The 26,189-nt window shown below is 34.5% G+C and overlaps 2 protein-coding genes and 2 pseudogenes across 3 annotated transcripts; 1 reads left to right on the plus strand and 3 right to left on the minus strand.

Annotated features, from left to right (window-relative positions):
- Positions 1 to 560: 560 nt before the first annotated feature.
- Positions 561 to 1,811, plus strand: LOC143623530 (uncharacterized). Its single transcript, XM_077094418.1, has 2 exons — positions 561 to 728; positions 1,012 to 1,811. Exons 1-2 carry the CDS (start codon positions 596 to 598, stop codon positions 1,767 to 1,769), a joined length of 891 nt encoding a protein of 296 aa, XP_076950533.1. The 5' UTR covers positions 561 to 595; the 3' UTR covers positions 1,770 to 1,811.
- A 906-nt stretch (positions 1,812 to 2,717) lies between these two features.
- LOC143623528 (putative ubiquitin conjugation factor E4) lies at positions 2,718 to 9,037 on the minus strand. The gene is made up of 16 exons (XM_077094416.1): positions 8,160 to 9,037; positions 7,876 to 8,080; positions 7,626 to 7,777; positions 7,343 to 7,556; positions 6,639 to 6,791; positions 6,344 to 6,547; positions 6,158 to 6,270; positions 5,955 to 6,072; positions 5,190 to 5,279; positions 4,908 to 5,111; positions 3,946 to 4,041; positions 3,746 to 3,868; positions 3,567 to 3,659; positions 3,317 to 3,481; positions 3,136 to 3,225; positions 2,718 to 3,062 (listed from the first exon to the last, which is right to left on the minus strand). Exons 1-16 carry the CDS (start codon positions 9,020 to 9,022, stop codon positions 2,877 to 2,879), a joined length of 3,069 nt encoding a protein of 1,022 aa, XP_076950531.1. The 5' UTR covers positions 9,023 to 9,037; the 3' UTR covers positions 2,718 to 2,876.
- A 5,893-nt stretch (positions 9,038 to 14,930) lies between these two features.
- On the minus strand, positions 14,931 to 19,330 carry LOC143623551 (tRNA-specific adenosine deaminase TAD3-like; annotated as a pseudogene). The gene is made up of 9 exons (XR_013151914.1): positions 19,246 to 19,330; positions 19,111 to 19,162; positions 18,970 to 19,043; positions 18,743 to 18,864; positions 18,569 to 18,651; positions 16,887 to 16,983; positions 16,432 to 16,812; positions 15,458 to 15,570; positions 14,931 to 15,337 (listed from the first exon to the last, which is right to left on the minus strand). The product of XR_013151914.1 is annotated as a tRNA-specific adenosine deaminase TAD3-like (transcript).
- Positions 19,331 to 22,189: 2,859 nt separating this feature from the next.
- On the minus strand, positions 22,190 to 23,136 carry LOC143623502 (EID1-like F-box protein 2 pseudogene; annotated as a pseudogene).
- Between the last annotated feature and the right edge of the window lie 3,053 nt (positions 23,137 to 26,189).

Here is a 26,189-nt window from a genome sequence, read left to right on the forward strand (position 1 = left end):
TTAAGGTGTTTGATAACATGCTTGATCGAAATCGTGAGTCGTGTTCTATATAAAGAATAGGTGTCAATAGGGTGTTAAAAAAACAAGACCAAACAAAACCGAATCTGAATTCAGAATTCGATTTTCTATTCGATTATAACGGAAAACCGAATCACAAAAACAATGGTATGCATTCCTTACATGTACAGTACAACACATCAATGCACAGATGGAACTTTTTCTCATTGATCTTTAGTAAAGTGTTTGACAGCTGCTTATCATTTCTATATATGGATAATATTCCACAAATCACAGCAAAACTAAATGGCTAGGAAAATGACACGTCCTCCAAAAAAGTGCTAAAGTTGTTTGCCAGTTTGCTTCTAACTAGTTACAAGACCACGTGTAACACTCCCATTGGCTGAGTCATCCGACGTGTACAAGATTATCCACTGGCCCATACACAGAATTTGGAAAAAAGGTAATCCTACTTGTACAGGATAGGGTTGAAATGAACCATGTGGTACACATTCATCCTGCAAACCATTCATATAGGAATCAAGATCAAACCTTTATTGCATTGATCCATTATTTCCTGTTTCAAGAATCAACAACAATGGAGGCTTGCTGTCTTTCTTCAAATTCATTCACTAAATCAATGGAAGCTGTCATCCCATCCATCAAATCAAGAATCTTTTTGCAACCCAAGAGATCATCTTCCAACTTCCAATTCAAGAAAACCTCCACATGTAACTTTTCTTTTCAAATTTTTGTGAGAATAATATGTTTTAAGCAAAAGATTATGATTTTGATAAAAACAAATAAATATACAAAGCCATAATACCAGTAGTTATAGCAAAGCTATAGGAGAAACATTTAGCAAAAAAGTTATTTTTTTGATAAAAACATAAAAATATACAAAACATAATATAAGTTACAGCAAAGCTATTGATAGGGTCCGGGAGGATAAGACGAGGAAAAACATTTCTTTTATTGGTGGTTAAATTTATAATTACTTTTTTTTTATCATAGGTTGTCGATCACAGTCAAATTCACCATCTCCATCATCCAAAGATGAAGAAAACATGTTTCTTGATGCCGACTGGCGGTCGTTCAGAGCAAGACTGGTGGCCGGAGAACAAGCATTAAGCTCACAAGAATATTCTCTAGCCACCAATCCAGACAGCTTGGTGAACCAATTACCATCTGTTTCAATTGGTTCCAAATGGGCCCATGCCATACATGAGCCCGAAAAAGGTTGCTTACTTATTGCAACCGAGAAGCTAGATGGGGTCCACATATTTGAAAGGACAGTGGTCCTTCTGTTGTCAACGGACCCAATAGGCCCAACTGGTATCATACTCAACCGCCCTTCATTAATGTCGATCAAGGAAACAAGGTCAACCGCACTAGACGTGTCGGGAACATTTGCGGATCGGCCGTTGTTCTTTGGCGGGCCCCTCGAGGAAGGGTTGTTTTTGGTGAGAGGGGGTGAAGGGGTTAGGAATAGTGGGGTTTTTGATGAAGTAATGAATGGGTTGTATTATGGGACCAAAGAGAGTGTAGGGTGTGGTGTTGAGATGGTTAAGAGGAATGTGGTTAGTGTGGATGAGTTTAGGTTCTTTGATGGGTATTGTGGATGGGAGAAAGAACAGCTGAGAGATGAGATTCGGGCCGGGTATTGGTCCGTTGCCGCTTGTAGTCCGGACGTAGTTGGGCTTGCAACTGTGGGAAGTGTTGGGCTTTGGGAAGAGGTTCTTGGGCTTATGGGTCAAAAGAAAGTTTGGTAATTTCTAGCCTACACTTTTGAGTCAAACATGTAAATTGTGATGTTGCAGAATGTATGTATTTTGATGCATTATATCGTGCTAACAATTTGACTGACATGTTTCTTTTATCTCCCAACCGATATACAGAATTGTCAAATTGACTAGCATATTTATCATGTAACCAGTCATTTTGATGCATATGAATTCGAAGGTGATAAATAAAAGTTCGTGGTGTACATGAAAGATATCCGCTTAAAATAGTTTGAAAGTATGCATATAGCTTTAACACCAATCAACCCACAAGAGCTGGCTACAGGCGTTTTCGCATAGTTGTTGTAATCCTATGCTCCCAAGGTGAATATGAGTATTGCTGATAGACCCAAATGCCAAACAGTCAAACACGGGTTGTTTAGTAGCCCGTTACTTTCAGTACTAGAACAAACCTTAATAAATAAAATGAAGTCTCAAGCTGAACATATAATACATTAAATGTTTAAAACTAACTACATAAGTTGCAAATTACCACCACAGGCCTTATTAAAACCAAGATTTGATGAGATGTTCAACTGATGCTACTCATAAGATCTAGTAGCTAACCCATTCGAAGCGATGACAAATATAGTGGACATGGTGGTGCTAACCCATTTGGATCTAAGTTTCAAATAGTTATCCGTTTTGATCCATCAACTAACTCAAGGCAGCCTAATCTAACTCATAACCCATATACAATTTAGTATTGCCTAAATTAATCCATTATTTGAATAGGGGGTCGCGAATGCCACCTATAATTAAAAGCTTATCTTCACTTACATCGAAACCAGTTCCGCTCACAGTCAAAGCATATTCATCTGAGTGGTAACAAATCTAGCCTTTTGCAAACCGCTAGAATCGAGTACCAGTCTCTGTGAAAGAAGCAAATCTTACTTGCAAAGGGCATAGTACGAGTTCAACCAACAATGCAAGTGAGTATGCAAAGCAACTGTATCCAAACTTTTAATAAATACATCTGTCAAATTGTACACCATTCTTAGCATGTTGAAACTTATGATTGCAACTCTTTCAACCCATGTTTTAGTACCAAAACCTTGATGCTAATAAATACAAGAAATTACTGTCTAAAAGTAAACTCTAACCAATCAAAGGCCCGGTACCATCTGGTGACTGGATCGAAGACTTAAAATTGCTTTGCATATCCATATCATCACCATGTTGCTTCCTTTGTTGTGACTTCACAAATTCTTCAATTCTCTGCTTCAATTCCGTGTCTGGAATAAGCATGTCCGGTGTAAGATGTGAACGATTGAATGGATCCGTCTGCAATTCAACAAAATCATTAAAAAATATATAAAATAATCAATTAGAATATGTTTAAAAACTAAAGATTTACCGCATCGCTTAAAAGATGCCTCTGAATCACCGGCCGGTCCACTATGATTCTTGAAGATGGTAAGATAACAGGATCTTTCATTAGAGTGTACTGCAATTTCAACATTCATAAAGCTTGTTACATCTAACACCATGTGTGCCTATGTATGTGTGCGTGTGTATATATGTATATATATATATACCTGGATTGGATCAAGGAATTCATCTGGAATGTCTCCAAGAATAGCTTCAGTATCCATGGCTTCAGAAGCTGCAGCTTTGGCCTTTCTACCAAGATCCTCAAAAGCCTGTATGATTCTTGGATCTTCACCTATTCTTCTAAGAACATTTGCAGCTTCTGTGAATAACTGCACATGAATCATAATTATTATAAAGAAACAGAATGGGCCGTTGTTCCACAAACATGAACACATAAATATTTTAAAAACGCACCTGATCATTATAAGACCGACCATCCTTTGTAATGGCAGATGGGAAAATATTCTCGTGATCACCCCTTGCCAGATGAACATATATGTTCACAATCTTCAACATAAAAAATAATTAGGCATCATATGCTTAAAAAGACAATAAGTAATAAGTATAAGAATAACAATACTAATAAAACAAACCTGCTTTAGCAACTGTTTCGGGCGAAACTCGTATTTTTCAGGATCCTTCAAGCTTAAAGATTTTCTTTGTGGGCCCACGAGTTGTAACAGGAAGTAATTTAACATGCTGGCAACTCTTTCAACCTGCAAAAAGATGCAACCGCATTTAAGATAAAAACAAACATATTTGATACCATTGCATGCTGGAAATAAAAAGATACCATTTCAGGTAGCAAAAAAGGAGCTGTAATTTGCTCAGTGGTGAAAGCCAGCATGCTCACGTCTTCCATGGCCAACTTCATGTCAACCCTAATCATCTGTATACAAAGCAACCCAATTTCCTTATATACATGATATATTTGTGTGTGTGTGTGTGTATAATATAGATGGAGGTTCAAATGCAAAGCCTAGATTTCCTAAGAAAGACTATTAATCACGGATTAAAAATAATCAACGAACGAGAACAAAGTGTTTGGAGGGCATATTTAGGAAAGCCATAATTGTTGACTTTATTCAAAATTTTCATACGCTGTTATTTTTAACAAAAATCACAACATAAAATCGACCATTTTTGGTCTTTAATGTGAGTACAATATTGCTATATTTAGAAAAAAATGTCATTGTGCTGTTTGACCATATAAATGTTCAAAAATTGTGTCGTTTTACCATATAACTGTGTTGTTTTACAATTATAGAGAACAATGGATTGTTTTACAATTATAAAGGTAGCAACACAATTATAAATGGTAAATCAGGACAATGCTTGCTATAATGGAAAACAACAGTTATATGAAAAACGACAAAATACTGGGAAAAAAATATACATACCCAACTTAAAGATTAAAAAATGCTCGGTTTTATGTAGTTTAAAAAAAACAAAACCCATATTAAAAAACTATTTACATTTAAAAAATTAGGCAATGAATAAGGTTAAAAGGTACTTAGATGCCCTTGACGTTGATTTATCTCAGCACCAGATGTCAGTAGTACACTATACACTATACACTATACACTACACTACACTACACTACACTACACTACACACTATACACTACACTACACTACACTACACTACACTACACTACACTACACTACACTACACTACACTATACTATACTATACTATACTATATTATATTATATTATATTATATTATATTTGAATGTGAGGATATAAAAACGAACATTTTCTTGAGAGTGGAAAAGTCTAGTTCTCTCCTGTCTCTCTTGTGCAGGCCTTTGTTCCCATTCAACCGTGTTAGACATCTCGGCCTCAAGTTCTTTATGTTCCAGAATCTTGTTAAGACTTTCATCAAGAAGAAAGATACTGTCGTTTATTAAGAAGTTCAAGAAGTTCAAGTAAACACCCTTTTCCTCTTCTTTCGCAATCTGAGACCAAAAAAAATTTAAAGGATTTATATAAACTGTTACAAAAGTTGTTAAAAAGTGATTGAAAATTAAAATTACCTGTTTCCAAGCATTCTGGTGTACAGGAACCTGCCAAAGATATTCTAGAAGCTCGGCAATGTTATGTCGGATGTTAAATTTGTCATAAAACTGCACAAAAGTCAAACGTCAGTCAAATACTCAAATATTGCAAGTTTGACGTTACAGGGCAGCATATATGCCTCTAAACAAACTAAACGTTCAGTGAAGCGTTCGGCTAGAAGTTTGTTTATGTTCATTTATTTGACAAACGAACATGTACCGTTTTTTGGTTCATTTAGTTAAACTAAGAGCATGACCACGTGTCTCTTTCTTTCGTTTGTGTTCTTGAATGTTCGTTCACGTTCGTTCACTTAATTCGTTTAAGTTCATTCGCTTTATTCGTCATTTATGTTTGTTTAAGCTCCCTCGTTTTATATATTCACCCAAATTTCTTAGGCCCATTAGAATTTAGTCTAGTTTTATGAAATTAAAACATCAGCAATTACAATTTAGTAAAATTTCATTAACTTTAGGCTCAACAGATTAATGTTCACATTTACTTTTAATTGATGTTCGCTCATTTAGGTTTTATGATTGTTCGTCTATCTTCAGCTATGTTTGTCTGTTTGTGTGCGCACACGTTCGTGAAGTGTTCCTTTATACTACTAGCAAACAAATGAACGAACAGGTTCATTTTCGATCGTTTGTCTGGTAAAAGTTCAGCGAACGAACACGAGCACTCGGTTTGTTTACAGGCCCAACAGTATATTATGAGCCCTAAGACTAAATTTCAGAAACAATCACCTGAGTGTGAGAGCCCGTGAACTCGATATCAACATAAAGCTTCAAAAGATTTCTCACAAGATACTGGATAGATAATTGGTGCCCCTCAAAAAGTGTGCTCGTGGCAGATGATGGGTCACTGCAGACACAAAAGTATAAAAAAACTGTAGTTTCAAATTTGATCTTCATATTATAAACAAAAGACAATATAATATAAATTATACCTCCTACGTGGCATCCAGCAGTTTAATACTTCAACCATTTTCGCTCTTAAATAGGGATTTCTAATATACTCGGGACTTGCCATAAACATGATAATGAAGTTCATAAAATCATCCTACAAAATGACAGATAATGCAATAAATCAATAACAGTAACAGTCAAAATCTTAAGCTTAAAATCATTTTTACCAGCTTAACACCATCTAATGCGCGTGGAATTCGAGAAGCGAAAATAAGCAATTCCATTGCATCTTCCACAAAATGTTCAGGCATGCATGCAAATTCCATAGGGCAAGATTGTAAAAAAGGCATTTTGAAACCACCAATACGATCTACCAACCAAACTACCATTAACTGATAGAAAGATAGTGCTTGTTGAATAAGTCCTCCATCCTAAGATACAGAAACAGAGTACAGATGCGTTATATTTATATTTGTTTAAAAGAAATTTGGTACACGTAAACATGTAAAAAGACGATTTTACCCTCAGTATCTGAGCTTCATAGCATAGTTTCTCCTGTGTGAATGATTCGATTTCTTTCTCCAGTCGAGCGACTTCCTGGGCCAGTCGAGGCGAAGGCGTTTGTTCTTGCATGGTTTTTAAGGTTGCCAGATTATCCTCATATCTTGAAATGTCCTGAAAATAATCATAATTAACACAATTAGGCTTGTAAATGAAACAAACGAGTTTGTTTAACTTTGATCGAAAACGAACAGTTAAATGAGCAGGTGTTCTTGTTTGTGTTCGTTAAGAAAATTGAACATCAATATAAACTAATGGTTCAAGATCTTAAATGAGCAAACATAACTGAAGAAAGATGCACAAACATAGCTGGGTTAAAACTCTTTAAAAGTAATATGAAGAGCAATGTGTTGGGCCTAAAAAGTTTTTATAAGTATGCTAAATTTTAATGAGTTAAAAACTTAGATGAATACATCTAAGCGATCGCAAACTAACGAACATAAATGAGCGTATGCGCACGGACATAAACAAATATAAATGAATTTTCATTAACAAACATAAATGAACAAAAGGGACATGCTTTTGTGTTTGTTTGTTTAACAAATGAACAAAATTTGTGTTCATGTTCGCTCATTTATTAAATAAACGAACTTCCAGCCAAACGGTTCACAGGCTGTCAACTGAACGTTCTGCTTGTTTAAAGGCCTACTTGTAGTGCATATTACCTGCGCAAGATGCTTGAAGTCTGAAAAGGCTTTCAGCAACCCTAAATTAAGAACTCGTGCAGTCATAAAGAAGCATTCACAAATAAATGAGTAACTTGCTGATTGACGTTGACTTGAACTTGTTGTTTCTTGGGAATCACTAGTGTTGCTTGGATTATTTTTATTCAACCATTCAGTAACTTCCTCAGAAGATGCATGAAGGGCAGTTAATTCTCTGTGCCAAGTTCAGATTCACAGTCAAAATAATATTATGGCATAATTTATATTCAATAAAGTATCTTACTTATAATCCAAACGAGATCCACTAAACACATATTTAGGATCAATTTTATCTTTCTTTGTTGAATTTGCATCCAAGAAAGGCTCACACAGTCGAAGCATTACAGCACTAAGATTCACAAACATGCCAGAACTTGCAGATGATATCGGATCAACCTATCACCAGTTGCAAACCATTCAGCAATAATTAAGACAATAATAATAAAACCATCACTTTCTAGGTATATAAACTGTCACTCACACAAAATGTTAACCTGTATATGAGCCCGTGATGCATTTTTGTTAATCACTTCCGCAATATACTGCAACACGTTCTCCCGTGTACTTGTGTTCTTAAGAAGAGACCTAAGAACTTCAGCCAAACCATCATATAAGTTATTCATAACAGTCTTAATTGTAGTGAACGAAGATAAAAGATCTGCAGGCCTTCGTGTCGACGATCCCGAAAAGCACTGTTCACTGCAATCCAAAATAGACAAACTTTCACAAAAAACGAATCCAAACAACCAAAAAACACACGAAAAAGTTCAAAACTCACCCAACATCAGGCTGCCCCTTGAAAATACTCTGATCCGGAAGCGCACTAACATGAAAAAACGGTCCCAAAATGCTCGTCATCTCAATCACCCTCCCATTCAAATACGCCCCTTTCGGAATCCACCACGGATGATTCACCAACGCCCGAGCACCAACCGGAAAGCTTATCAAATACATCAACGCCCGCAGCGGCTGCTGAAAGTTCCCAAGCGCCGAACACTTAAGCACAATCCCCCTCAAATCCTCATACAACTGCTTCAATATCGGCTCCACCGACTCATAATCCTCGTAATCCCTAAACAAGTCATCTAAAAAACCAGGACACGAAACAACACCACTAGTACTAGTACCACTGCCAAAGGCATCAACCGAGCTCGACACCTCGGCGAACACCAAAGGCAACAAAGGCGAAACGTTCGACTTACTCCTCTCGGCATCGGGAAACATATCCGGATTAGTTAAATGAATCTTACAATAGGAAACGGATAGTTTCTTCACCTGATTGACAACGGCCTCCATCTGAGCCCTAACTAACTTATCCTTCATGTTGGCAATCTTCTTCAACTCGTCATTGGCACGGCGGTATATTCCAATTAGGTATTGAAACGGCGGTTCAGCATTAATAATATTATTATTATTAGTACCTGAGAGACGATCGACGAGGACTCGTTCGATAACGTCTTTGGAGAGGGTGAGTTGACCGCCTTCGCTGAGGATCTCAGCTGCCGTCATCTCCAAGTAAACGAGCCTGGAGTCGTTGGTGATGGAATCGGTTAGGGTTACCAGGAGGATCTTGCGGAGGATTATGTCCTCGATTTGTTCAGGCGATCGGTGTGGCTTGATTGTGGTGGTTGTGGTAGCCATAGTTGTTATGAATTTGATTGTATTGTGTGTGAGAGATATAATAATAATAATAATAATAATAACAATAAAAAGTTATTAAGGTGAAGAAGAAGAAGAAGAAGAAGAAGAAGAAAAGATTGTCAACAACAAACCTCTCTAAAAACTTGGGTTGGGAGTGTCTAGACGAAGGATAGATCGTTGGAATTATTATTTATATTAATTGAGAATGAGTATTTTTGTTATAGATATCAGATATGTTAATACTTATCGTATTATTTTATTTATTTAAATCATTAATGATAGTAACTAAAAGTTATAAATCGATTAGATTTCTTGTGTTCTATATAAGGCGGTTGTGTTGTATTTGTATTATATACAAATGATTTAACTAATGAAATATATTAATTTTTTTGTATTTCTTTCTTAGTATTGTATACCTGTTAGGATTGTTTATTATTTTCACTAAAACTATAATATATTTTTTTGTTATGTTGTTATTATAATCGGAAGTGTCTGTTGCTATTGTTTCAAACAGTTCGACACTCTGCAACGTCTGATTTATTTTTGATTCATCAAAACACATCTGATTTTGTTAGTTTCTTATTGAATTGGTGTTGTTCTCTAAATTTGAGTGTATTTGTTTAGATCTTTAATAGATCCGTTTGAATTTTGTAATTGCAAGGAGTTTAACTATTTTGTGGGTTGATATGGTATAGCATGTCTCAAAAATGGGTACATGATTCTAAATTTTTAATTTTATTACAATAATAGCTTACCATAATTAGAGTTAATTATCTGGATGATTATTTGTGGTATACACTATTTTTTTTGTCTCTCCACTTTAAAAAGTTAAACATTTAATCCAATAGTTTGTCAAAACGTAACATTTTTGGTCCCAAAATTGAATGGACGTTAACCTTGACTGTTAAATTTTAATAAATGACTAAAATATCATTGAATAATATAAAGAAACTAGTACATATTCTAATATTTTGTCAAAAGTAGCATTATTAATAGCATATAAATTTATCTTCAGGCCATATTCCAAATAATAGAACTAATTTATAATCAACGAAAGATGTCGTGAAAAGTATGTATATGCTCTAGCGAATGATGGCTATAAGCAGCCTCAGGGGCTTGCCACACATGTCAAGTGAAGGTGAGACCAATTATCTCGGTCATGCCCTCTTTTGATAAAGAGGACTTAATCAATAGTATGGCCATTACATCGGATTCTTTCCGGGTAACAAAAAAGAGGGTTAAGGGTGGCTTTTCCAATGGTATTGATGGTCTTTGTTGGAGGGGATAGAGTCCCTTCAATATAAACCGTTAGATTTTGATAGGATTAAAGAAGAGATTTGATTTTTTCAAAGAAGATAATTGGAAGATGATGGTTTGATAGATAGGAGATGAAGGAGAGTATGGCATATGTATCACTCACGTAAGTATCTACTTTGAAGTTGGGTTTAGAACTATAAAACATACAGGGGGTATTAATTTAATAATGATAGACAAGTAAAAGCTGACACAAGACTATAGCGTCAACGGATATACCGTGTGAAATTGTTTTGACATGATAAAATTAGGTATGGTGATACATAGGGTTGGCAATTTATACCCGATACACGAATACATGACACGTACCTACACGACTTTAACATGTACCATGTAAGCCCTTAATAGGTTTCTTGTACTAAACAGGTAGACACGAATCTACCTGTTAATTTTCATGTCTAAATAAATAGGTAAAATAAATGTTTACCTGTTAAGTACATGTTAAGGACTTGATTAGATTTTTATAATTAAATATATATAATATATATAATTATAAGTTATTCTAAACCCTAAATTCCTAAAACATTTTCACTTTCTCTCAGCCGTCACATTCTCTCAGCATTTCCAATTAGGTTAATATGAATGATTTGACTGTCGTATGATCAATTTCAGCTCTTATCGTGTATACTAGGTATTAACAGGTTCGTGTTCGTGTTTGGGATACAGGTACACGATAAGTTTTCTTGTCATGTACAGGTATACACATTTCATGTTTGTGTCTTATTATGTACGGGCATACACGATATGCCAGCTCTAGTGATACGTACATATTTGTGATATAAAGAATTAGAGAGAAGAAGCTAATAAAAAATGTTCATTCAACTAAACAATGGTCTCATTTATCGGTTATCAAGTAGTTAAGTACACAAATATAGTTACTAACTCTAACTTCAACTATTACAACTGTTACAAAGGAGTCCTAGACTTAGAGTTATTACAAAAGAGCCGCTAGACTAATAAATCCGTAACAATACACCCCTTTCCTTAAGAATAAGAATTTTAACCTTAAAATTAGAATTGAACTTCAAGTAAATAAATTTGTATATTCTTATCCTAATTTTTCCATGTATCTTCAGTGAGTGGACAGGCTTGCCAATATCCAACTTTTGATCATAGAAAACATTTGACTTTTGGTCACCCTTGGTTTTATCCAGCTGGTGACTTGCTCAAGCATGAAAACTCACTAATTTTCTTTGTATAACCACCTTTCATGATGCGAATAAGAAACATCAATTTAGCCTTCCATCATGCGTCAGTTTTTTTAATAAAGGAATGTTTAGACAGCAATTAGCCTTCTGTTGTGGGTAAACTCTTTAAGACTAGACGTGGTGGACTAATATGGGAGCACCAAGCATATGATGTGGCAGTCATTCTCTCCGTTAAAACCATTACCATTAGATCTGGTGCCTTTGACTTTTCTCGTTCTTAACGGGCTCCATAATGAATAGAAATTGTGCTTTTAATTCATTAATTTCTTCATTGCCTAATTCACTCAATTATTTGGACACCTATAAATAATAATAATAATAATAATAATAATAATAATAATAAACTTCCATTTTACAAAATTTTCAACCATTTTCACCACACGAAATCATATTTTCTACGTCACTAAGCCTTAAAGAAATGAGTCAATTACCCAATGATTTATCTCCTTGAAAGGTGGTTGAGGCGATGTAATCAAAGTTGTTTGAGTGGGGGGTTAAACTTTTAGTTGAGCTCGTCCAAACATCACGGCCTGAACTGCTTAGATGATGACCACCACTAGAACGGTTGATGAAAGATTATTTTATTGAAAGACCTTTGTACGAGCAAACATACTTTATATAAAAAATAGGGCTATTCATGTAAATCTTCTAGCGAACTTTGTAGAACATTCATGAAACAATCATAAAATTGAATATGAGAACGACAATTATTACCAGTAAATAATTGTACTAAATATCATGTCAAAGATTAGTCTTTTTTTTTTAATAAGAAAATGTTTTAATATCTTCCTTTTGTTTCAATTTTTTTTTTTATTATTTCAAGTATCATTTTTTTCTATGTGTTTGTAATTTTTATTTTGTTAAAACGATATAATATTTTTTGTGTTCTTTTATTATTTGATTATTATGTTTATTGAATAATAAAATATTGAGATAAGAAAAAAAATAATTGAATAATAATTATAATTAGTTAAAATCACTACACTTGATTTAAAAAAGGCTTTAAGGAATTTATTTTTGCCTACATGAAGTCTAGCTGGCATTTTACTAAGCAACCACTACACATAGCCTAACATCTATTTTTCATTATATTTTTCATTATTCGACACTTTGCAACTCCGATCTATTTATAATTCATTAAAGCACGTCTGATTTTTGTTGGTTAGTGTTCAGTTGAGTTGGCGTGTTTCTCTAATATCAAGCAGATTTGTTTGGGTCATCAGTTTGAATTTTGTCATTACAAGCCTTGTAACATTCACAAATTTTAGTTGTTTACTTGTTTTGTATGAGGATATGGTATAAGTGTATAACACTCAAAAAAAAAAACGTACATACATCTAAATTTCTATACTTTTATTTCAATAGTAACTTGCCATAATTAGAGTTAATTACTTGGATGGCTCATGAGTTTACACTAATTTTAGTTCTGGTCTCCACTTTAGAGAAATTACACGTTTAGTCCGATAATTTGTCATAAAGTCACATTGTTGATCCTTAAATTGGATAGATGTTAACCTTGGCTGATAAATTTTAATAAATAACTTGTATAATATAAACAAACCAGTACATACACTAACGTTGCAACTCCCCTCCACGATTTCTTACTGCCTCCCCCTCCACAATTTCTTTGTCTCCACAGCTTATTATCTACTTTGAAAAACGTTAACTTTGCATAAAAATTAAATTAGTTTTGCACAAAAGTTAAGAAACCATCAATGCATTGCAAAATTCAGACTTGCTTTTCTAGAGTGTAGAACCATGTAAACCGAGAATATAGCATAGTACGATTAATCATCCGAAGAAGTAATGTGTGAGGTCCGCAAAGGTCACAATGAAGTAGAACTAAAACACGCAATGAACGTATGTGATTTAAATCAAACGATAACAGTGTGACTTTGACAATTGGCAAGATGAACAAAGTCCTGGTTAAGGTGGTTATAAAGTACCACACAAATGACCAGTTTTATGCAATTTAGAAATAACATCAAAAGAAACTTGACCAAGTCTACTATGCCACTTATCAAAGGATGCTTAAAGATGGTGTGATGAGATAAGAGGCCGCGAATGTTCTTTGTTCTTTCTGAAGAATATAGAAATCATTTTCACATGTTCCTCGTGCTAGCACTGACTTTGTTTATCGATCCAAAATATATTAGACAATAGCACATCAACGCACGAGTCTGCTCATAGAATTTAGGCTTTTGGTAAGGTGAGGGACCACAAGAACATGTTGTAATGGGTGGTGGTTGTTGATAGAAGTGTTTTCACCTATGAGACAAGTAAGGACTGCCATTTCCAAAAGTCATAGAAGCGTTACACGAATTAATGTAGGGAGCATGAATGTCATCTGGATTGGGTGTAATATGAGGGTTGCACGTTAATCAACATGCCAATTCGGATAATTCTCGGTAATGTGAAACCAAGCTTAGAAGGTTTTAGCAAGGATTGCATCAAGTGGAGGGGCATGTTGGGCAAACATGGATGGATAGACTTGGACAAGATGTGGCATAGTGTCCTTTCCCGCATAGCAAACAATGGTGTGGTCTATGACCACAACCACGACCGACGCACACCCACTGACCGTCTCCTTGAGTAGTTAGGCCCACGAAAGTTTACAGAGGAGCCTATGGATCGAGGCTCGACAAAGGCAACCTGTGGGGATGAAGACACATGAATAGCCTGCAAAAAAAGTTTATGATTTTCAAAAGCCGGGCCAAGACCACATAAGAACCGGTCATTGTAAGTCATGGGAATGGTTGCACGTTTACAATTGACGAAAGATGTCGTGAAGAGTATGCACACGCTCTAACAAACGATAAGCAGCCTCAAGGGCTTGCCACACTTGTCAAGTGAAAGCGAGGCCGATTGCCTCGGCCATGGCCTCTTTTGATAAGAGGACTAAATCAACAATATGGCCATTTGATCAGGTTCTTTCCAGGTAGCAAAAAGAGGGTTGAGGGTGTGGCCTTTCCATTGGTAATGATGCTCAGAAGATAGTTCGGTAATGATGCTCAGCAGGCTCCGTATCACTCACGTATGTATCTACTTTGAAGTTATGTTTAGTACACTAAGGTGAGCAGAAAATCGAATTAACTGAATCGAAACCGAATTAACCGAAAAAACCGAACCGAAGCATTAACCGACGGTTAATTTTTTGTTTTTTTGAAAAACCAAAATTTCGGTTTCGATACGGTTATCCATTTTTTAAAAACCGAACCGAATCGATTGATGATGATAAAGATTATCAAGATGATAAGGAATGGACTAAACTTTTAAGATAAATAAATAAGATGATGAATGAAGATTTAATAATGATACACGAGTAAAAGCTAACACAAGAATACAGCATCAATGGGTATATGTATGAAATTGTTTTGACATGATAAAATTAAGTATACCCTAAGAAAAGTCATGACTTTCTAAATTAAATTACCCTCCACTCATCATCATGTATATCTAGGTGATCTTCAGCTCTCCTCTCTACCCTCAACGAACAGTGCATGCCATTGTCGCAATGAGGCAAGCCATATATCATAAATCTTAAAGGCCCGTACCATTTGGCACATTTGATGGATTTTCGGTTTGATCACTTTTTGAAGCGACCGAGGGCATTACACTTGCATTAAAAGGGTTAAGAGAATCCTGAGGTAATAAAACTTGGAATACAGCATAATGATGATTCAAACTTTTCTCCCCTTGTAATCTATGAACACTTCCAAGTGCACCAGCCTTTTCATTCGGGAAAGCGTAGAATATACGCTTAATTCTTTGATGAACGAGTGCCATCGCACACCTGCCATAAAGAAACACAAAACCAACATAAGTTTCAAAAAATAAGTCAAAACTAAGTATCTGTGTGGTCAACACAAAATAAATGAGGAAATGTGGCACAAATGGCAGTTAAAAGACTTACATTGCACATGGCTCCCAAATGAGATAAATATCATAGCCAGTACATAAATATAGTCTCGATAATTCAAGGTTGCAGCCATTTGTGTGAGAGTTGAGTTCTTCATGATCGTTTACCTAAAAACATTACACAAATTTAGGTGTGAATATTCAGGTTTCACAAATACTGAGCTTTGACTTCCCACATTGGGATATTGGATAATTATCCCTTGAAACATAACAAAAGCTTAACAGCACTGACCAGCCCCAAAAGTTGACTTTTTTTGGCCTGTTGCCTAACCTACTAAGCAGAGCCCATTTTACTACTTATAAATAGGGCAGTAAACAAACCGAACATTCACCGAACTGTTTGGCAAAAGTTCGTTAACGTTCGTTTAATAAGTGAACGAACATGAGCAAGGAATTACATTAAACTAATTAAACGTTGTTCACGTGCGTTCGTGAACGTTTGGTAATTTGGTAGTTTATTTCGTCCATTTACGTTTGTTAATTGTTCGTTCATTTACGTCCATGCACGTTCGTTTTTCTTTTTACCTTCAGTCATTAAAGGTTTTTTATACTTTACAATTTATACATTTTAGTTTATTATCCTGACATTTCAATTTTTTATATTTTTAATGTTGTTTGTCACCTTAGTTTTTATACTAGGTTTATATTTTTTACGTCTCAAAAACTTTCCTGTAAACATGTCAAGTTTTGGGTGATTATGTCTAATACATGAGTATAAGAACATTACTATTACTTTTCAAATTAATATATGTTCGTTTGTGTTCGTTTATGAAGTTAATGAACGAACATAAAAAAGCACAAAAAAAATCATTAATGAACGAACACAAACAAGTATCCCGTCCGCTTATGTGTTCGTGAACCATTCGTTTATCCGTAAATGTTTAACAAACGAACATGAACAAGATCTCGTTCAGTTCGGTTCGTTTATACCCTACGTATAACCAAATCCAATAGAAACAAGAAGCTTACATGCACGGATTCAGTTTTCTGTTTCTTTGAAGGAGACGTTAAAGCTGGCCCCACACGATCAATTTCAAAACAACCATGTCGATCACTAGGAAAAAGATTCCTATCTCTGGCTGCAGAATCTTCAACTGCTACAATGGAAGCATGCCTTAACGGATGCCATCTGTCACATGACTGCTGACTGGACCATCCCCAAGGGTTTAAACAAGAAACCCCATCATAAAACAATTTGGGTTCTTTTGTAACTGAAGAATTTAAAAGCATATTGTCATGATTTTTAGTGACTTCATGATTTATGGGACGGCTGCAAGAATTGACCTAATCGCGTGCGCGTGCAATAACCTCGTTGGTTGATGGGTTCACAATAACTGCAGCGTTCACTGTCTGCACAGCTTTCACCGTTAATACAAAACTTTAAATATACTAATATCATTAAAACTTAGAACTTGTAAATTTACCTGGCATTCGGTTTTTGCTAAATTGAGTGCTAGCTTCATGAACGTGCAGACAGAGTGTGATTCCTCCTTTGAAAACCCGGTGATTCCGTTGATGTGGCTGCAGAATAAGAACACACCTTAAATATTATACACACACACATATATATAGAGAGATTCATTACAAAACACTAGGTTACTACAAGAACACCAAATTGCTGGTGGCTAGAAGTTGTTATCTACAGCTAGATTTATGGTCTAGTTTGGGTCAACTTCTGAAAATTGGAGGTCACATATCAGTAGGAAAAAGGTATAGAAGTTTCTATTCATCATATTTATGTTGAAAACAATGATTTTGATAACAGCATGAATAAATCTATCGAATTCAAAGGCCAAATGCATTGGGGTTGGTGTAGGGTAATCAAAATTTGGATATTGGTCAACATAAAAAGAAATTGTTAACATTGGTCAAAAAGTCAACATAAAGGAAAAAATCAATTCCAACCAAGATAATGGACAGTCGGATAATGGTTTTACAAGAGAATAAATGTGCATCAACGGTGTTTTTGATAATATATTTGTGTGTTGTATACTTAGTATGATTGTTGAGTTTTATTCTTTGTATTCAGAGTGTAATAAGTGTTTACGCGGAGGTATTGTATGATGCATAATGTATTGTATTGTGTTCTCATTTGGGCCAAGTATGAGCCCAATTTCATTTTAAGGTGTATGGTTTGGTATGATCAGTAGCAATGGTTTAATTGATCCTAGGAAATCCGTCTGAGCTTCATTCCTTATTGTGTATGACTCAAGTTAGAATTTTTTGGCGCGGGTCTTATGGCCCATTTATTAGTTATTATGCCCAAAGATAGAACTATTTTCGAGGGTTAGTATACCCTTCGGGTATGTCTCAACTCTCATAGTGGGCTCAGGGCTGATGCCTAAACTTTCGTATTCTAGTATTCGTTTTATTAAATTTTGTCTGATTGTCATCACATCTACCAAAAAATTAAAAAAAAAAAAAAAACACCACGCATTTATCCCCTTTCAAACCTCTCTATTCTTAGGGATAGAGGTAAGGTTTGTCTACATCCCACCCTCCTCAGACCCTACAGATAGCTTTAGTTATTTGTGGGATATGCTGGGTATGATTGTTGTTGTATTTATCCCTTTCACACTTGACAAAATGCATAATTTCTGAGAAACTTTTCTACCTATAAACATGTAAAATGTGTCCGCCTATGTAAGTGTGGTGACCTATCAGAATCCAAGAGAAACTCTAAATGTGATTATAGAAATAAATGTGCACAACTTTCAAGTGTGGAGAAGTTTAATAATTGCCCAAACCAAAAAGTGTGTATATCAGTTTGTGACACCTAATTACTCCACAATAGATTATGTGATGATATGCCAAGAAAGCTGTTGTAAAATTAGCTAATAGAGGTAAGGCTGTCTACATCTTACCCTCCTCAGACCCTACCATAGCTTTGCTATTGGTGGGATATACTGAGTACGATGATGTTGTGACGAAACTCACAGGTATAACTAAAAGCTAAGCCTTTTAACTCCACACAACTTTACCTCAATCAATCTACTACTAATTTTATTAGATCATATTAAGTAACTAGTGGTATAACTTGTAACTGACGAAAAGGGAGCATAAAACATGAAATAGATAAACATAGTTAAGAGTTAAAGCGAAGTACTAGGTTGGTGGATGAAAAGACGTTGGCCACAGTTTACATTGTTCTACCCATTCTTCTTTCGATAGCGGAGCATATCTGCATACCTAACATTAACAGAAACAAAATGTCAAAAAATTAAGCATCCAACCATAACAAAAGTGCATCTCTTAACGAGCCCATAGTAAAAAAACTTACGTTCGTAGTGAAAGTTTCCAACTGATAAGATTCTATAAGGTTAACCACCTCTTGAGTTATGACGTCCAATTGGCTATCATTTTCACCAGCCAAACATAAGATCATAGATAAACGAGTGGATCCTGGTAGCATACAAAAAAAAACACAAAAGTATGAGACAGGGTACATTTAAATAGTAAAATAAACAAACTAGGCAGGCCTATTATTATTATATAGTAAAAAAGAACCTCCATCCAGTTGTTGCTTTCGCACGCGTTTGACATGGCGTAGATTTTCTAATGGCAATGTCTGATTTAGCTTCCTGAACATTAAACAGTTTAAATCAATCCCAAAATAGAGGTTAACATAATAAACTAGTATGCATATACCTGATAAGAGTGTTGGCATGCTTAGGATCAATTACAGCAGCATAAACTTTAACTGCGCAATATATCAAATTCGAAATGAAGTAACTGTGAATGAATATGCATGCATATGCTAAAGAAAGAGGTCGAAAGAGTTGCCTGTGGGTTGTTGTTGAGGATTAAAGGGTGGTTTGTCTGGGATGTGAACAATTTCCCATGGCTCATGGTTGTCAAAATTGTTCATTTGTCTGCTTTACAAATTGTGTATGATTAAATATAAAATAAAAGGCAATATTTTCTTTCAAGGTTATCAAAAACAGCAAGTAGCAAAACGAATCGGATTTGCGTCTCGTTGAGTTGATTAATAGCCAAGCAAGCAAGTCCTAAATCTACTACCATTAAACTAGTCATTTTGCCCAATTTTGTAAACAAAAAACACATGTAATCATTTATTTTCCAGTTCCTTACTGACTGTTATAATATAATTTGTAATGCTTGGTGTTCAAAGTTGGTTTGGTATCTAGTTGAAGTTTCAACAAAGTAACAACTTAATCAAGGCAAGGTATTATGAACTAGCAAAGAATACAAAAATAAAATTAAGTCTTATTCTGTAGATAGGATAGTGCATATGCTTCTGTTGTGCAATACACATTCATTCATTACGGAATTTAAGCTTACCAGGAGTTGTTAATGGAGTTATTATAATAAAATAGCCGACTAGGCGGAGGCTGTCAAGTGTGAAGCAGAGCTGCGAATTGGTAATCAAAGTTTACATGGCCAACCGGAATCAATGGGGTTAGGGTTTTTTTGGTGATGAAAATTAATGATGGCGGATATTGGGTGTGCACGGTTTGGCATGTTAATGAAAACTAGACACAGGCCAGGGTAATTATTCAAGTTTACGGGGGTTTATTATTATGTTTGAAACCGTAAAACCTTTCAAACCGGTCATCGATTTGATTTTACAGCTGATTTTTTTTCTTTTAATTTTTGGTCAGTCGTTTTGAATTTTCAAAGGTTCTGTTTTAGCTTTCAACAACAAAAGGCTATTACTAACTGTTTGGCTCATGGTTTAATCTAAAACCATAAAAAACAGACAGCAAACACCCATACGTAAGATGCTATTTTCTTAACTTAAAAAAACTATAACAATATCATAATCAAATTAAAAAATAGTTAACCGCAAGCGAACCGAAAATCGGTTATTCAAAAAATAAATGTTGGTTAATGCTTTAGTTTGGTTTTTCGGTTAACTCGGTTCTATGCTCACCCCTAGTAGGTAGCGCTGGTGACCTGGTTCGACAATAATTCCAGTGGAAACCTACCCGACCGAAATCCAACTATGTTAAAACCCTTGGCTCACACACGACAATTTTATAATTAACGAGACTCGAACCAACGACATTCCATATAAAAAGTCAGCCACCGAGGGTACTGCCAGATGACTGCTCCTTTGTTTCAATTAGGGGCTTGGATTAATTTCACACCCGATTATCTAACGTTTACAATTCATTAAAATATATATAACACCCACACATATATGAAGTTTTATATATTTTTCGTCCGTGTATAGTACGGGATCTAACCTAGTAATAATAATATATCAAACTATTAGAAAGAGTTTCATAATATTAATTTATTCGTAATCTCACACAAAAAAAACAAAAGAAAAGAAAGTTAAAAGAATTTCAATTTATTAAGGCATGTATAATTTTTTATTTTTTACTTATACTTAAAATGACATAATTTATAACTCATACTTAAAATGACATAATATTAATTTATAGCTCATACTTAAAATGACATAACTTTTTACATTTTACTATATTTATTCATAAACTAGCTTTTATCCCCCGTATTATGGGGGTAGTTTTATATTTTTCGTTTATAATATTTATATATTTTTTTGGATTTTTTATTTTATTTATTGTAAGAAAATTAATAATATAATTACGTTTTGATGATGAAAGAGTTTCACAAATAAATGAGATGTTATAACCTATTTAAAAGTTATCTGGATTTGGTGAGACCCATGACCCGTTTATTTTTTTTATTATAAAGTTGTTTCTTAATTATAAATAATATTTTTTTTAAAATGGATATTAAATTTTAACATATCCCTATTTTTAAGATTTTCACATCAAATAGTTTGTGAGAATAATTTTTAATAAAATGAGATGTTATAACCTGTTTAAGGGTAATCTGGGTTTGGTAAGACTTATACCCGTGAATTCGGGTCAAATACATGAAAAATATTCATCTATAATATATATAAACAAAACCCCTAAAATCTTACGTATCGTGATATGGTCGCTCCCCCTTTTATGGAAGCCACCAGATTGCTTGATTTTTAAATGGAGGCTTCTCATTAATTTAACCCAAATTCATGGGTATAGGTCTTACCAAAACCAGATAGCTCTTAAACGGGTTATAACATCTCATTATATTAAAAATTAATCTCATAAAATATTTGATATGAAAATCCTGTAAAATAGGGATATACTAAAAATTAATATCCTATTTTATTTAAAAAAGATATTATTTATAATTAAGAAACAATTTTATAATAAAGAAAATAAACGGGTAATGGGTATCACCAAACCCAGATAGCTTTTAAATCGGATTATAACATATCATTTATTTATTAAACAATTTTATCATCAAACCTCAAGTATATTAATTATTAACTTTCTTACAATAATAAAATTAAAATCCAAATATACATATATAAATATTAAAAATGAATAATGTAAAACAACCCCCGTAATACAGGGGATAAAATCTAGTTTACAAATAAAACAATCTGGTAACTTGAGAGAAGATGGGAAACAACCAGAGAGATTTAAAGGTTTAGTGTATCACAATTTTTACGTTCAAACGTCTTTTACTTTTCTTTTTGTGATGTAGGAGAATTAACATAGTTTTTATTCTATACACAAAATAGTTATTAAAACAGTAATTAGTTGGCCTAAACACAACATTATCACATGCATGTAAACCTTTACTTGATCAAATTACAATGCAATATACCAAATGTATAACGTAAACACATAAAATGGTGACGGACGAGACTAGAAAATAATCAAATATGTCGAAACACCTAGTAAAAACCAATTTATCTATTTTATTAACCTGGCCCGTATAATCCATTACACATCGAATCCGCATTTGCTTCCAAATACATAAACAAAACTACATATTTCGAATATCAAATCAATCAAACTCAGCGCCCCCTTCCGAATCTGACAAGGGCAAAAGCGTACAAACGCCAAGAACATGCCCATTAAGACACACGTAATACTCGATGCAATCTTCATACGCGCCCAACCGATAGCTGGCACTTTGTGGTATCATCTTCGCCTGCAACATACTCCACAACTTCGCTTTACAATAAGGGCAAAACTCTGTAGGATGAAACTTCGCACCACGTTTAATAAGCATCTTTCGCACCTTCGATGTGGCAAATGACTTAAATACCCCTCTAAAGAAACCGACGTCCCCTTCTTCTCCTTGGTCCAAATGCTCACACGGGTCCGACACATACAGCACATTGTTTCTACAATTCAGTAACAGAAAGCTTTTACCAGACATTCTAGAAAACCGAGTCCTGTATGCAAAATGACCCGGAATGTGAACTTTGTTAAACAAACCCTCTTTTGTGCAGCCCGAACAGTAAATAAGAAGCTTTGCGAGTGAACTCCAGTTCCCATCTACACTATGGCTGCCACTAGATTGAAGATCCTGCATCATTTTAGGGGCCCGGGTTCTGCAAAACTCTTTCCAGAGGACTCGTTTGACAAGATCATCAAACCACTTGCAGACACATGAAAGTGTGGCGATAATTTTGGGGTTCCAGTTTAGATGTTGCAGAATTAGGAAGATGACATCTTCACTTATGTATCCTTTTGTGCACATACAGCTTGCAGAGTGTATGCATCTGTATTGCTTGGTTATTATCATTGTCTGCACATGGTGAATAATGAAGACAGCATAATATCATCAAACGACTGGAATATGAGTTACAAATAACACTAATTGGTCCAAAATCATAGATTACGCCTAATTAGTTTCCATATAAAGGCAATTGATGATAGAGCTGGAAATTTCTAGCACACCACGTTAACACGACATGAAACGATACATAATTAAACAAGTTTCGGTTTGAGCTTAACAGGTTTAGTGCCTTAAACAGGCCGGCACGTTTAAGACATAATAAAATTCGTGTCCAAACAGTTTAAAAACGTAGTAACCTGTTAATGACATTTTTAAACTGTTTATGTGTTTTATTTCTTTAAAAAGAAAACAATATATGAGATATGCTTTAATTGCCTTACGCCACGGCCCTTTTTAAAACTATTTAATAAACAAATGTGTGATATTTATCATCTTGTCCCTAAACAGGTTGTGATGCTTATTTCAAAACAAGTTCGTGTTTGGGAAAAATGACACGATTAGATGCCCACCCATATGATGATCCAAATTCCAAGCAGTTTAGATGTTGGGACATAATTGCACTGAGTTGCAAGTAGAATGCAATAACACAAAGATTAGATTAAAACCCTAATCATGAAATTATGGAAATGGAAGTTAAATAAATAGTTGTCATCTTCCTAACCTCAGCTCATATGCGGGACTCTGAATCAAAAAACCTAACAAAATTAATTGAAGAGAAGCAGGCATAAATTAGGGTTCGTGAAGACATTTCAAATTCAGAAAACAAAATTATTAAAGGAATTGAAGGACTTAACTGAGTCGGAAATTCTTCTTAGCGTGACAGAGGATCGAGAGATGAACGGAGAAAGAAAGGGGTTGCAATGAAAATCTGGATGGATGGATGGATTATTATTATTATTATTATTATTATTATTATTATTATTATTAAAGAAAGGAAGAAAAAAAGAAAGAAAAGAAATTGATATGATATATTATATTATACTAGCTTTTTGCCCGCGTTTGCGCGGGTTACTTTTAAGCGTTTTTATTTATTGATTTAGCTCAGTCTGGCTCGTTACCTTATACTATCTTTGTTAGTATACATCATGAATTCATAAAATTCTATTAAATCCATAAATCATTGTTGTTATGATGTTATTTTTTTTGTTGTACATCATGAATTTATAAAATTGTACTAAATTCATAAATCATAACCAAATGTGTATATGCACTATTATGTGTTTAAAGATGACCTAATGGATGCATATAGTCGAATTATATACTTAATTTGTCTTGTGATTGGTGAAGTTGATCAACAGATGGATTGGTTAGACAATTGTGCAAATAGTTGCAATTTGGAAGTCATGTAAAGCATTCTTAAGCAAGTATACTCAAAATTGGCTAAAAAAAGTATACTTGTTATTATCTAATTGCTTATTTGCTTAGTTTCTTACAATAACCAAATTGGTAGTTTGACTTGTGTATCCCTTGTGCCAAAATCTATGTGGATAACATGTTAAATCTCATTAGTAGATGCTAAGTGTGATCTAACACGTCCCTTGGTGTAAGAGAATTTCAAGTTGAATTGAACCAAATGTGTGATAGCATAGCACAAACAAACAATAATGAGCATATATAAAACCCCAAATTCAAGAACATTTATATACTAACAATTCATCTGGTTTCAAACTAACACCAACTTTACATGATCAATTAACTAAGAATCGATAAGCGCTATTCATGAAAGTTGAACCAGCACGAGAAAGGTAAAAAGACCACGGTCAATAATGTATCAAATAATAAACTTGAAAGTCTCATTTTAACTGCAACAGGCTCCTGCTTGAGCAGGGGCACCATCTCTTTCGCCCGATGGAACCAACAGACACTTTTTATTTGTTTTTCTGAATTTTATAAATAATCAACTTGTTAAATACGATTGCAAAACTATATTATTACAATAACAGTCTAAACCTTTATGTACAAAGCATTTAATCAGTGACCCGTGTTCTTTTTGATTAAATCGTTTAGTTCATCCCATTTGACCCGTTGGACATAAGACAAAAAAGAAAATCGGCCCGTTTCTAAATATTATTACCTGAAGTACTCAATATGGCCTGTAATTTCTCTACATAAAAGCTTTGACCTGTTCGCCAACTCCATACTTTGACAGATCGCTAAGCCCGTTTTTTAATGTGTATATGTCGGTTCATATTTCTTATCTTCCACTTCATTTCCCATAGCCAAAGCTTCTTTCACTGGGACCACAAGTTTCCTACCAAAATTCCCGTTGACGGATCGCTAAGCCCGTTTGCTAATGTGTAGATGTCGGTTCATATTTCTTAGCTTCCACTTCATTTCCCATAGCCAAAACTTCTTTCACTGGGACCACAATTTTCCCACCAAAATTCCCGTAAAATCCCATGATTCAACGTCCAATATTCTCGATCTTTACACACTTAAAATATAGTGCTCCCGTTTAATGTCCAACAATAAAAATCAGCCCAATTTCTATCCAAAACTAGTTTATTTATTGAACAACCCATATCCTTCCAACCTGGTTTATAATCGAATCAACAACAGATTTTTCAACTAAAATTCACATAAAACATTAGCTTTGGGAAGAAAAATGATATAAATAGAAGTTTTCTGACTTAGTTCATTATGAATTTAATTACAATGAGAATCAGTGACGGCATGAAAATAATCAGGTTTGGATTGGCATGTCTAACCCATTTAAAAACAGGTCGTGTTCGGGTTGACTTGTTTAACCCATTTAGTTAAACTGATCGACATGACAACATGTTTAGTTAAAAAAGTCAACCCAAAAAGGTAGAAACCTGTTTAACTCATCAACTTGATTAACACGTTTACAACTTGAATATAATCTGCCAACCCATTTAGATAAATGGGTTAAATGGGCCTTTTTAGGTTACACAATTTTAAGTGTCTGCGTGTTAGGGTCGATTATCTGACATGAATAAAAATATGGGTTGTGTTTGTGTTGAATAATTCAACTACCAAGCCAACACAATTGACACCATTGAGAATCATACCTGGTGATGTCATAAACCAGAAGTGCACCAGCAGCAACTCTGTAGTATGATCTGGTTATAGATCTAAACGATTCCTGGCCCGCCTGTAATACCAGAAGCAAAAATGAAAAGGTCAAA

This window comes from Bidens hawaiensis, unplaced genomic scaffold, assembly GCF_021521415.1.
Source record: "Bidens hawaiensis isolate Kalapana, Puna unplaced genomic scaffold, B.hawaiensis_p1.1 tig00003488_1, whole genome shotgun sequence".
NCBI lineage: Eukaryota > Viridiplantae > Streptophyta > Magnoliopsida > Asterales > Asteraceae > Bidens > Bidens hawaiensis.